The sequence below is a fragment of the Equus caballus genome, chromosome 20 (genome assembly GCF_041296265.1).
Source record: "Equus caballus isolate H_3958 breed thoroughbred chromosome 20, TB-T2T, whole genome shotgun sequence".
Taxonomy (NCBI): Eukaryota; Metazoa; Chordata; class Mammalia; order Perissodactyla; family Equidae; genus Equus; species Equus caballus.
In genome coordinates this window covers 17851879-17865850 of record NC_091703.1, presented here as the reverse complement: position 1 = coordinate 17865850, position 13972 = coordinate 17851879, and the positions used below count along the sequence as shown (strand labels likewise).

Here is a 13972-nt window from a genome sequence, read left to right as displayed (position 1 = left end):
TTCCCCAATATTATAGATAAGTCAATAAAAGCCTTACCTAAAAAGTGAAAAAGCTACTTGCTCCATTCACAATGCTCGAAAGTGGTAGAGTCTAGCCCCAAACCTCACTTGACCTGACCCCAGCGTCACTGTGCTCCCCCAGCTTCTGGTTGACCGGTCCCCCGTACAGCCCACTGCTTTCCAGTGATCTTCAGTTAACCAGTTCTCAGTGACATGAATTGTCCCTTAGGGTTCACTGTTGGGGGATGACCTATATTACTTGCTAAATGTAAGGTGGATTCTGACAATGAAATTTACTTAAAAGGTATAAAAACAGGGCATCTGGGAAGCTTTCTGATCACTGAAACTGTTACATGCAACTCATGACCAATGATTCCAGTTAAGAGAAATCATTCTACCTTTACAACAAAATTACAAACAATCAATGCAACGGAAGTTTTTAAAAATTATATTTAATACAAGTGAATAGATTAGAAGATCTGAAATGTCATAAAGCAATATACACAATGAATAAATAATTTGCACAGGAGAGTCACGTCTACATTACATAACGCTGTCTAGTATGGGAATACTTAAAGTAAATCCAGTGATAATGGAGAGAGTCCATAAAAATGCTAACCTGTCTTCCCTTGTATGAAATTGTTCAAGTATAAAAATCCAATACAGTGTAAAATAGTATTCAATTTAGTTTAAGAATAAAAATTGCAAGTATTGCAGTTTCAGAAGAAAAATGTAAAGCAGCATTTAAAAACTACATAATAGTGTTAAACTAATGAAGTACCAATAAATGAGATCTATATGAGCAAAAATCAGAGAAGGAAGCATGAAACTAGCAATATAGCCTGTTTAAAAAAAAAAACCTAAAAACTAAAATAAACTAAAATGTGTTAATGTAAGAGTACTCTCTTATACAGTGCACATATGAATTTAAATAAATCCAAGTCAACATCTTTAGTTGAATAGGTTAATATTTAATATGCTACATCTAGATCTACTAAATAATTTATGCCATGAGATGAATACATAATTTTACAGTGTCACATCTAAAGTTCCTTCCTTTAGAGTGCAGCATAGTAAAACTTAAAAATAAATATCTTAAATAGCATTACTATTAAGGCACAGTATAAACCACATTATCATTAACCTTTGAAGAACTGTAATCTCAGTAACCTTGTTGTCTCATGTACTGTATTCACTAATAAATAGTTTTAAATATGACTCTGAAATAGATACTAAAAAGTGTAAAATTATTTAAAAAGGGAAAAAAATAAATGTCCTTAAGACAGTTCTTAAGGGTTTAGAGTCTGCAAACTTTGCCTGCCTTTATTCATAAGCCACGAGTCGACACAATAAATAGAAAGAGAAGGCTGTCGTAGTAAGAGCCTGATCCTATTTCAGAATCAGAATTGCTGACACCAGCAGATACAAGTTTCCCAAAATTGAAACAGGATGGGGAGAGGGATTAGAATGTGACAAGCTCATCAAACAAGCACAAGTGATGTGTTCTTTCCAGAACTGTGTGTGTTATTGATTGTCTGTACAGCTGTTGCACCCAATAATTCCACATCACTTGTTCCACAGTCCCACTCATCCACAGGATAGATGAGAAAATAGCTTTGGTGCCTGTCCGCCATTTTACCCACTGCCACGCTCCTAGGTTGATTGTTCGATGCCCATTTTTGAGAGAGTAAGAACATTACCTTCTTACTTGAAAAAGTTCTAGAGGCCATAGTGACTGCTAAAAATGACAATCAGTGCTTTCACCATTTTGTTTAAAAAAAAATCTGCTTTTAAATGTAATTCAAGCTACATATTGCTCACTCTGTATTCCCTGGTTCAACTAGATTCAAATAGCATTTTCTAACTTGTAAAAGGCAGTTTGCTTCCCTGATACTATAAAAAGAGCAAAAATAAAAACCCCCTTATAAAAGTGAAGTTCCATTGTTCCTCCTGCCATCATTTCGTAGCGGCCTTTCATTTACTCAGCCTCTTTGGGATTGATTTCCACAACTGCGCCCACTCCCCTCGATCTCACCTCTTTCTCATCTAGAACACTACCGGAGTATACAAAAAAAAATTCTGCTTCACGATAGCATAGCTGTTTTTTTGTTTTTGTTTTTTTTAAAGCTGTTAAGTCAATGTTAACTCTCTTATTAGCTACTAAAAATCGGGAAACGGGGAGGGAAAGAGAAAACAATTCAACTTTGATCAGAGGGCTGGTCTATTGCATTCGGTCTGTTTGCAGCTGCTGAGGCTGATACTGGCCAAATGCGGCGGCGGCAGCAGCTGCGGCAGCGGCGGCGGCAGCTGTCCCAGGTGCGGCCGCGGTGATTGGCTGCTGCACCGCGTAGCCATAGCCCCCCGCGGTGACGTAGCCGGCAGCAGCTGGAGAGGCTGCGTACGGGTACTGGTCGTAGGCAGCGGCGGCGGCGGCGGCAGCAGCTGCCGCCGAGTATTGTGCGTACGCAGCTCCAGTGTAATCAATGTAAGGTGTGGTGGAGGCAGCAGCTGCTGTCGGCTGGACATGTGGAATGACCACTCCAGGCTGCACAAAAGCCTGCGGATAGACATAGTGGGCAGGTATCCTGTTGAGAAATGGAAAACAAAGTCAGGCAGGGGTGGCCTCCTATCTGGTGCGTGATTTGTTCAGAGATAAGACAAACTCAAATTTAGTGGTTATTATAAGCATAGGGTTGCCACAATATCTGCTTTCCAGCGGTCAGTGACAGCACTCTGGCGATGGCCAAAGTCACGGAGTGCCCCGAAGGGAATTCAACACCAAATATATGATCCCCTCCCTGCTGGAATTTTTATTTATGCTCATTTAGAACCAATAAATATCATTTAGAAAAAGTTTGGAAAATAATCCAAGGTTCATGAGGGCTACGCATATACGAGGTATTTAATAAATGCTTAATTGGGTGAGACTTTAGAAAATTTTGTAAAGCCTTCATAAAACTGTTGAGCAAATAGAAAAATTCTTAGCTGTGAATATAGGACTCAAAAGGGAATCCAAGATCATTCAGTTCTGTGGGGGTGATGGCCGGTTTCTCCAAACAAAGAGAAATTTCAACAAAATCCATAGGTTTATTATCATGGCAACCCTACTTGAAATTGCTATGCAGACTCAGCACACATTAATCTCTCTGCAACCTCAGTCACCCTTATTAAAAATAATAATAAAAAAAGAAGCAGGCGACAAAATAAACAAGGAGTTTAAAGTTCACAAGTGTGGTACACACAGCAGAATCACACTTCAACGAACTGTGGTGCGGCTCACTCGACCACAAGAGGCTGTTGTGGGAAGCTACGGAAATGCTATTAACACTCATGGCAGTGATTCCCAAAGAGATGTGCAGCACGCTTTTTGTCTTTCTTTCTTTCTTTTTCTCCATAAAATTCATAAGGACACAAGGGTCAATCAAACCTGTTTGACTATCAGGCAACTGAAGGTCAGCCAGCTTGTTTATCTCTATGCAAGACAGACAGAAGGGGTTTTGGGGGAAAGGATGAGGTTGAGGGAAAAGGCAGGGACAGGGAAATACAGCTAAATATTTCCAAAATTCATATCAACGTAAAAGGTTTACATCATAATATGAGTAAGGAAACATTTTCTTTTTGCGCATCTACGAATTTCTTTTATGCTACAGAAACAGATGTATTAGCATATCTGTTTAAAATCTGCCCTGCTAGTACTTTCTACGAATCAATTCTCTTATGTATTATCCTGCAAAAGTTCAAGAAAGTGAAACAAAATCAAGTACCTTTTAAAATTATACATTCAGAGATCACATACAAGACATACTCCAATGACCTTACTTAAAAGTTAATTCTGTTAAAAAATAAATCACAAGAGGTATTTTCAAACACCCATGCATCTCAATTCTCACTCTTGCGATTCATTACTGCCCATTTAAAACTCTACCATGAATATCTGATTTCTTCTTCTTTCTTTAAAATAATCTCCAACAAAACCCTCCACATTTCTAAAAATATGACACCATAATGCCATCTGGTTGTTGGCAAAGCCCACTTATAAGAAGTACAAGCACAAGTGACAATCTTCAAATTTTAAAGGACTCAAAACAGAAAACTTCACATTTAGATATTCAAAAACATAGATTTTGCTTTGCCTTTTCAGAGTTTCAGTGAAAGCACTCATTAACGAACATCCATGGAAAAGATGAATTTATCACAGAGGGCAGTGAACTTTGACCCCAATGATAAAAATACACTCAATTTTACTAGACTCGTAGATCTTTCCCAGTGCCAGGAGAAACGACGTCATCAAGTGTTTCTGAGGACACTTAGAGATGTTCTTAATTGCTTGTCAAAAACCAGACGCACGGTCATGCACACACTCAAAACTTCTCTGCAGGTCAGGTGACTGGCCCACTCACAGCGACAGGTGTGGCTTTATGAAACACTGTCCCTGGAGGCCGCCGTGGCCACAATGTGCAGACACGGCTAAGAGAGCCTATACTTATGCCAGTTTACATGTGGTGATGGACAGCAGGGGCTGCAGCTGGGCTATTTTTGATCCTGTCATGCGACAAGGGTTTCCAGCGGGTAAAATGTCTTTATAAGGCCAAAGTAAAACGTCTATCAGCGGCAAAGGCCAGCCAGTATGAATCTCACTGATACGGAAACATTAACCCCTGGACTCCCAGAGTTCTAACACGATGGTTGCTAGGTTTGTATCTTTGAAGAAAGACGTTAAGTGAAAAAAAGTTTAGCCTACAAAAAGGCAGGACAAAAGTGTGTGTGTGTGTGTGTGTGTGAGTGAAGAATGCATTACAAGATAGGCAGGTTGCTCACAGGACTCTTGTCTCTGCGTTTATTTTCCATTAATAGTTCTCATTTGATAATGCCAATCCATGAGAGTATAAAGTTTCCTGGAACATCAGAACCCTACACGAAGTCTGGCAAGGGGTAAGAAGATGTCTGGAAGACGAATGAAACCCTAAAGTCCTTTAAGGCTTAGGGAAAAGACAACCCAGAAGACCATGGGGAGCCCAAAAAATCTCAGTTCAGGAAGGAGGGCAGAATCAGACTAATGGGTAAGGTGGCACTTCTGAAGCAATTCCTGTATTAGGAGTTCTTTTAATAGCCTAAGGAACCCATTAAGGCGATTGGGGAACCTCCCTCCTACTGGATACCTACCAACATCCTTTCTCTCAATTAATCACAGAATGCATATACCTAGCAGTTACAAAACTTGGGGCACTTTTCAAAGACAATTTGCTAGGTTTTCCTTTTTTCCCTTTCTTTTCAGCTCCCTCTGACATCTCTCTGTGACTCTTGACATCATAACTGGTTTCCTCTTCTAACTTATCACAAAACTGCTGACAAAGTCTTCATCTCATTTGCTTGCTCCAAGTTACCTATGGCTCCTAACATCATATCAGACTAAGTACAAATTTCTTAAATTGTGGCTTGGTAGGGCTTTTATGCTTCTGGCTCCCAACACTTAATCAACGGCTTCTCAATGTTTCCTGGACACCCCACACACTCCTAGATCCTCACACCATCCCTCTTGCAGGGAGGCCAACCTTCACTCCATTTCTACCTGTTGAAATCCAAGTCCGATCCACCCTAGCTCCAGCACTCACTACGTGTGGAGCCTTCGGGAATTTGCTTCACCTTTTAGGTTCATCTATTTCATATGTGAAATGAACCTAATATTTCCAACCCTGAATTGCTGTGCATTGAATAAAATTATCTATGTGAAAAGCTTACAATGACGACTATAGTAGGTACTCAAACAAGAGTTCCCTATCCTCACCATTCTTTAAAATCTAGGTCAATTTCTACCTCCTTCATGAAGACTTCCTGGATCCTCCCACCAGCCTGATGTCTCTCTCCCTTATCTGAAGCCACATGGACAGCCCTTCTGGGCGCTTGTCAGTTTTCTTACTAGATTACAAGAGAGAATGGGGTTGTGTCTTTTTTGGCTACAGCTTGACACAGAGGAACGAACATGGGTTTTGAGGTCAGGTAAATCATGATTCTGAACCTAGAACCAGACTCTGTCACTTACTGGCCCCATGCGAAGTTAATTAACCTCTCTGTGTCTCAGTGTTTTCAACCATGAAAAGGACATTAACAGTGGCTTCATCCAATAACTATTGTGAGAATTAAATTATATAATTTATGGAAATCCCTTATCAGTAAGTACCAAGCATGTAGCAGATATTCAGTTAATGTCAGTTATGGTCCCTCCTGTCCCCCTTAGTGGACAGTATCATACCTAGTACATTGTTAACACAACTAGCATAAAACTTAGCACTTAAAGGTGTACTGAGTAAAGGTTTAATTGTATTTCAACCTGATCTAAACTAGCCTAGAACATTCTACTCACAGATCCAGTCTCCCTTCTTTAAGTTTTCAATAAGAAAATGCTTCTTTCAAACATAGAATATTTCTAATATATTAGTCAGCAAATTCACAAGTTTCTATACATCTGCCCCCTGTGTTACATCAGAAATTCCTTCAGGCCAAGGTTTTCTCTTTAAAGGCCCAGAGTAATCTAGGGGTCATTTAAGGACCACATTAAAAAAATAGTTCAGTTACTAGAATTTCAAACAAGTCAAGTAAAATTAAAAAAATTCTCAAGCTTCTTTCCAGGCCTAAAATAAGAGCATGTGGCATTCAAATAGAATTTAGGATGACCAGGTGTGATTTGTTGGGTACAGACTCTGGGAGTTAGAGCAGTGTTGAGAACTCCTTAAAAAAGAAAGAGAAGGCTAGCTTGGTCCATCTGGAATGCTATCTATTTCTAATAAGAATGTCAAGTTCAAACAATTTATACAAACAGAAATGATCATCATCCTTTATAAAGACAGCAAATATTAAAAGGGAGGAAAAACAAAGGTTACTATCGAGACAGGCTTGATTTAAAATTTCCATAGACCACCTTTTCCCCTGCTTGTTCTTAGTTTCCTGGTGCTACTTTCTTTCTCAAGGATCTGTAAGGACTACCACAACAGTTCAAATTTCCGCATCTAGCTCTCCAGAGCCTCCAGGAACAGTCTGGTTTCTCCACGCACTGAAGCTTTTCTCCTCTCTGTCTTTGCTCATGCTCACCTCACCCCATACCCCTCAGACATGTCCAATCTTCTTTCTGCCTGTCCAGAACACAGCCATTGGTTCAAGTCTAGTTCGAGTCACCACAAAGCCTAGTTCAACTCCTCTAACTCACCTACTGTCTCGCTGTTCTGAATTCCTTTTGTACTGAAAACAATACCAAGAAATTTAGCAATCAATAGTTCCAGATGAGTATGAGTTAGTTTTGTTTCCCAAACTCAAGTGCAATCTCCTCATTTTGCATGACCCACTAGCACAGCGGAAACTAAATACATGCTAATACCTGTTGATCAATTTAGTGTGAGGTCATGACTAAATTCACCATCACTTAAGATGTATGTTCTCCTCCCCAATCTCACCTTATAGTCTAGTTCAGTGAGGGGGGACCCACAGAAGTAGTTGGACCCATCAACCCACTATTTGGTGTCAGTATCCAGGATGGTTTGGATGTGGCATTGATAAATAGTTATGGACATATGAGGTCCCTTTCTAATCACATGGGACAGAAGACTTTTCTATGGTTGAAAAAAAGTAAGAGTTAGCAGTAAGAGTGAGGTATCAGTATGTTAAAGAGAGGATTATAAGAAAGTATTCATGGAAAATATAACTTGACTCTTCCAAGTCAAATTATTGTTACTTTTTTTGGCCTATTTTTGGAGACACAGAAGGTAGATATCTATGTAGACAGATTCCAACCTTCCTGGTTACACATATAGATGTTCAGGCGCTACACTAGAGAAGAAACTATTGCAAAGGATAAAACACTTCTTGAACAATTAGAATATTTCAAAAGGAAGTTTAAATCTCTGGCATTAGAGTTACAGCAATGTTCATCAGGTAGAATACAGCCCCAAAAGACCCTAAGTGTTCAGAATAGATGTAGGTCCTGCCCATGCCGTGTCAGAGTGGAAGGGAAATAGGGAGCTCAGATGAGGAAAGCTGGCAATCACAGGACCAGAGAGGACACAGACAGGAGCAGGCTGTTCACCTGAGTCAGGTCTGAAAGGTGACAGCACTGGTCTACTCAGAAAACCAGCTAGTGTTAATGAAATCTGATGAGAGTTGTTGAACCTTTCCACTGGAAGGCCTGAAAGTGGATTCACATTGCAAAAAAAGAACCCCATTCCCAGAAAACTCCCCAGTAAAACAGAAACTTAGGTCATGCAGGCAATGAATGTGTATTCTCACAGAGGGAAATCACACAATTTAGCACTCACTACAAAAATATGGTTAAATAGAAGTTACAGGCTACAGCTTAAAAGCAAGAAAAAAAAAGGCCCTTTGCTTCCCATGGCAAAGTCAAAAGTCAACACTTCTCAACACCACCACCAAAATCAAAAACACAAAAAGCCCGTTCCCCGAGGAAAAGAAAACACTTCCACTACAGCTCTTTTCAATTAAGTAAAAAGCACACAGTTTAGCTATCAACACCACTTCATTACTGTAATAAATAAAATAAAGCACACGGAGGTCTATTGACTATTGTGAAAAATAAAACAACAACACCAACATCCATGCATCGTTAATCACCATCTGAGCTTGTGTGTCTGAGTCTACTGGTTACAGAGTTTAATTCCAAACAGAACTATTCCACCTCTTATCATCGTATCCTTCTGATCAGTTAGCTTAACTGTATACGAGCCCTGTCAGGTTAGAAAGAGATAAATACAATTGAGTCAAGTTGAACAGTAGTCATGGTGTTGGGAGACAATCGTCTTGTACACAAGTCATACCTGGTATTTTTGTTTTGTTTTGTTAATCATAAGCTCAAAATTTGTCTGGTTTGGATGCTGCATACTTGGTCAGATAACTTGACTCATCTAAAAATATTTATATTATCAGCATGAAAAATACACAAATGTACGTAAATATGTATAACCAGGAACATTCTGTGACATGATGGTCTTGTCTATATATAACAGAGGCAAGTTAACAAAGGATAGCCAGATTGAAACTTACAAGGGCCTGATTAATGAACTTACCCGAAAGGTCTTTGTATAAGGGCTGGATGAAGTTGTTGAACGCCAAAGGCAAAACCTAACAATAAAACACACCACATTCTCTATTTGTGCATGATTAGGCATTCATTCCTCCTACATATCAAATGCAATCACAACTTTCACTTAGAAAAGATAACCATTTGTTTGATACTCTAGAGAAAGTATTACATAAACTTTTGAAAAAATCATTTTTATTAATTTTTTTGGTCCAAATAAAAATTTTAATTGCCTACAAGTGGAAATTAAAAGTTATCTGCAAAGTTTAGTTGACAGACATAGAATAAGACCTTAGAAAATCAGACAGGGGAAGAATTCTCATGGATTGAAACCAAGAACAATAGGACTTGATAATGAAGTTACATGTCACAAATATTCCCACAATTCTGAACCATGATCTATAAAAAGTCTCTGTAATTTGGAACATTCTGGAATGCTTTTTTTTACAGATTATAGTATAAAAAATTCACAGAAACAAACTCCTTTTCTGGATAGTACACACACACACACACACACACACACAATGTATTAGACAAATACATGTATTTTAAATACATGCTCATGGATGGATATTTGTACATGCACTCATTTTCTTGACAACCTAGTTTCTTAATAAATCCTTTTGGATGCAAGTGTCAACCTCTTTCCAAAATTTCAGATGGGAAGACTTAAGAGTGAAGAGTACATGATTTAATCAAACAAAGTTGCTTACCAGAGAAAAAGCTTACATTTTCTCAATAGTCAACTCTCAATCATCTGTGCTCATGCAAAGCGCAGTGTTGTAAATAATCCAAAGGTCCTATTTGCACACAGACAAAACTGCTCTCTTTTGGTACCTAACAGCTACACAACTTTGGAGTAAAACATTTCTCATCTTTAAGCAACAGCTCCTTCATCCGTAACTGGAGGGTCCTGGAGTATGTGAAATCTCTCTATTTTCTTCAATTACTAAATATTCTGTGATTTCATGTTAACTATTTACCATCCAGGCACCACCCCCAGCCCATGCTTCCCTTGGGTCAGCGTTCAAATCAGGCTGTCTGCTCTGAGCACAGGGCAACTGGTGGCAAAAGGAGAGACAACACGAAGTATTGAAGTATAGCCAGCTGGAGTTGACAACTTTGGCCCATATAATCCACGCGTGAATTATCTACAAGCGGCTAAAAACCGGAAAACAGAGAGCAGACTCTGACCACATGTTGGATAGGAAACAAATGAATCAAGCCGAAGTCTGGGTATGTACAAACTGTCCAGACTCCCGAGATCTATTTTTGCAAATAGGTACATTTCAAGTCCTGAAAGGAGTGTTTACAGCTCTCACTTATCTTTAACGTCCTGGTAGAATAACCAGCCATGGTTCAACTTCACTACACACATCTACAGATTCTCAGGGAATCAACGTCTTCTGAAGAAGAGATTCACTCTATTGGGAAGTGGAGGTCTCTGGGGTGGGGGTGGGGAGCGGGGTTCGGAGGGACATTTCTCACCTGGTTGCATGATCCGTGGTTTTGCTCCCAAGTATGCCAGATTCACGTTGGCCTTCCTGCCATCAATGATGGGGTTGGGATCCTTGCAGGCCCTTTCGGCAGCAGCCCGATCGGCCATGGTGACCTTAGCAACACACACACACACACACAGGACATACACACAAAGCTCTGAATCAATCCGTGAAGGAAACTAAGAGTCACATCGGAGAAGTCGTTCATGATCAAACTGAGGGGGTTCTTAAACATTTTCTTTTCTTTTTTTTTTTTTGCTAGAACTTACTCCTCGATCCCCCATCGAAAAAAAAAAAGAATAAAGAAAACAGGAAGGAAGAAAGAACCCTCCCACGCACCCCCCGCGCCCTCCCCACAGACTAAAGGGTGTTAGGAGGGCCTAGCAAAGATTTGGAAGCCTGAATTCCGTCGTCGAACTCCTCACCCTTCCTCCTCGGACTGCCCTCCCAGGTCCCTACCCGGCCAGAGAAAAACTGTTTGCTTGAAAGAAAGTCCAGCCTCACATCCGCCCGGTGCTCCCAACAACCCGCAAACACTTCCCAACGACAATAGCTATTGTCCAACTCTGGGGCTCTCTGTTCTTAGGCAGCTGAATTTGTACGCTTAAATCTCTAGGAAGCTTAATATGCTCTCTTTCAGTTCGGCAAAGAACCATAGGATCATCTTCTTAAAGAACCCACCTTTGCAATTAAAAAAGGGGGGGGTGGCATAGGGGAAGAGCCCTAGACCTCCTGGGGTGTCCCCTCCCTGCTCCAGCCGGACCCCAGAAGACACACGCATTTTCACAAAGCAACAGTGCGCTTAACGACCGGCCTCCAACCCGGGAGTGCAGTTCGGTGGGACTGCGGCCCCTCCCTCCCAACCCTCCGCATCCCCAAATCCAACAGTCGTTACAGTTCTTTCCTTCCACCCGGCTCCGCCTGTCCCCCGATACCGCATCGCGCTCGGTGCCCTCGGAACCCAGCAAGGCGGGTGCCGGCCCTTCCTCCCCAGCTCCGCCGCGCGCAAACTTTCAGTTCAGCAGGGAGGGAACCGGCAGCGCCGCTCACGCCCGCGGGGTTCCTCCCACGGACACGCCGAGCCCCTCACTCCAAATTCCGACCCCCCGGAGCCCAGCGCCACGGCGTCCCTCGCCGCCCCGCGGTCCTCGGTTTCCCCGCCGGGCTCTTTATCGCCCCACCCCCCGCACCACGTCCGCGCAACTTACAAATCCATAGCCCCGGGACTTGCCCGTCTGCCGGTCGGTGATAACCACCGCCTCCTCGATCTCGCCGAAGACCTCGAAGTACTTGCGCAGGCTGGCGTCGGTGGTGTGGTAGGGCAGCCCCCCGACGAAGATTTTGGTGTACGTCGTGTCCTTCTGGGTCGTGTGCATCTTCGCGCCCTCCCCGCGGCTCGGGCTCCGGCTGCGGCTGCGGCTGCGGCTCGGGCAGCGGCTGCGCCTCCTCCTCCGGCTCCGCGTCTCCCGCACCCTTTCGCGGCCGCCGGGGGCCAAGGGCGAGCCGGTGGGCGAGGGCGGGGGCGCGGCGGGGGCGAGCGGCCGGGGGCGGCCGAGGGCGCTGGGCGCGCGGCTTCCGAAGTCGCCAGCGGCCCCGGAGACTTGACTTCGCTCTCTCCTCCCGCCCCCCCTGCCGGTCACGGTACAAATTCTCCGGATCGTCTGGGTTAGGATCCGGTTCTGTAGAATGTGCAAGCGGTTTCCACTCACCCGGCGGGGAGGCCAAAAATGAAAAGAGAGGGTGGTCCTCAGGCGAAGAACGGGGTGCGTTCAGAGGTAGATTTTTCCTTCCTAGAAATTAGGTAGGTGTCTTGGGTGGCGCGTGGGTAGGGTCGGCGGTGGGAGCGTCCCGGCGCGGAGGCGGGCGGGCGGGGGGGCGCGGCGGCGGGGCCAGGGTGGGGGGACTCCGCGCGGCTTCGGCTCCGGCTCTGTCCCTCCCGCCGCGGAAGCTGGAAGACAAGTGGCGAGCACGGCTCTCCACCTCTCTGCTCCCTTCCCCCGCGGGCCGGGGGTCGGCGCCCGGCTGGGGAGGGGGCGGGCCGGACGCCTGCGATTGGCCGCGGCCGCACCTGGGGCGCCCGGCGCCGCCGCCCCCCAGCTGTTGGGAACAGCTGCTTCTCTCCCGGCGCGGCGCGGCGCTGGGCCGCCGGGCTCGGGCTCTGGAGCCGGCGCTGGGGTAGGGCTGGGGATGGCTGGAGGCGGCCTTGCTCTTGGCGGCGCCTGCCCTAACCCTTCAAAGTCCTAGGGACTCGGCGTGGCTCCAGCCGGGACCTAGGGCGCGAGGACTGCGCCCGAGGAGGGAGCTGCGTCGCTTTCCAAAACGACGAGCTCTTTGCGCTCTGTCACGGTGACGGGGCCGGCGACCTGGACTGACTGGGGGCCCGGAGGCCTGGGGCGGTTCGCTGGAAATCTAGTTCCCTCCCAGACGTGGAGGGCCAACGAGCTCGGCCAACGATACCTGAGCTGGATACTCTGGGGTCTGGAGCGTGAGAAGGGGAGCCCCTAACCTTCCTTGACCCCGAAGATCCCGTCCTGGGGAGAACCAGCGAGGAGGAGACAGCAGGAAAAAAAAAAGGGTCTAGCGCTCGGTTGTGCTGGGGGCAACCATTAGCTTTAATTGCTCACGGCTCAGCCAAGCTAAGTAACAGTAGACAGCTAAGTCTGTCAGGCACCGCCTTCTGTTTCACAGGACCATAAATTAGTAATTTAGTCCCCACAGTAGCCAAATTTGTGTTTCCTCCCTAACTATTTGGGAAGATTGGTACAGATTTCTCATCATAAATCCTCTTTTTATTTTTTCTAAGCAAAGAATTAATCCATTTCCTTCTATTTGAATTGCAAGAATGTTTAGTGACTTGTCCCCAACTGTTTTATCAGGATGTAATTGTAAAAGGTGTAATTTTTGAAATCAGCTTGTTGCATAACTACTGGTTTCTAGCAGCAGACGTTTAAAGCATTTTTAGAAAATACAGACTTTGGTACACCCCATAGATATTTATTTTTTTATATCAGCTTTTTGCAACTTCTTATCAAGAGGACATTTTAAATTTTTTTCTAAAGGGGTGCTTTTCTTTTGGTGAGGAAGATTGGCTCTGAGCTAACATCCGTTGCCAGTCTTACTCTTTTTTTTTTTTTCTTTCCAAAGCCCCAGTATGTAGTTGTATATCCTGATTATAAGTCCTTCTAGTTCTTCTATGTGACCACTGCCTCAGCATGGCTTGATGACCTTTGCTAGGTCTGCTCCTGGGATCCGAACCTGCAAACCCCAGCTAATGGAGTGGAGCACGCTGACTTAACCACTATGCCACAGCGCCAGCCCCAAGAGTGCATTCAATTAAGCCGTAAAATCATTGTCATATTTGAGGTTTGGATGAAGATAATGTGAGCAGAAT

The 13972-nt window shown here is 43.8% G+C and overlaps 1 protein-coding gene and 1 long non-coding RNA gene across 2 annotated transcripts in view; one reads left to right on the top strand and one right to left on the bottom strand.

Annotated features, from left to right (window-relative positions):
• Positions 1-432: 432 nt before the first annotated feature.
• RBM24 (RNA binding motif protein 24) lies at positions 433-12567 on the bottom strand. Its single transcript, XM_005603590.4, has 4 exons — positions 11790-12567; positions 10571-10694; positions 9069-9123; positions 433-2585 (listed from the first exon to the last, which is right to left on the bottom strand). The coding sequence occupies exons 1-4, from the start codon at positions 11955-11957 to the stop codon at positions 2222-2224; spliced, it is 711 nt and encodes a 236-aa protein (XP_005603647.2). The 5' UTR covers positions 11958-12567; the 3' UTR covers positions 433-2221.
• Positions 12243-13972, top strand: part of LOC111769278 (uncharacterized) — a 101428-nt gene continuing 99698 nt past the window's right edge. The window contains exon 1 of the long non-coding RNA XR_011429529.1: positions 12243-12382. This is a non-coding gene — a long non-coding RNA (uncharacterized lncRNA). The remainder of the gene's footprint in view (positions 12383-13972) is intronic.

Bases quoted from the DNA above. Each gene is read 5' to 3' on its own strand.
- RBM24 (XM_005603590.4), bottom strand. From the start codon at position 11,957: ATGCACACGACCCAGAAGGACACGACGTACACCAAAATCTTCGTCGGG. The intron at 9,124-10,570 runs GTGAGAAATGTC...TTTTATTGTTAG, and splicing joins ACCACGGATCATGCAACCAG to GTTTTGCCTTTGGCGTTCAA. The intron at 2,586-9,068 runs GTAAGTTCATTA...ATTTCTCAACAG, and splicing joins CTTATACAAAGACCTTTCGG to GATACCTGCCCACTATGTCT.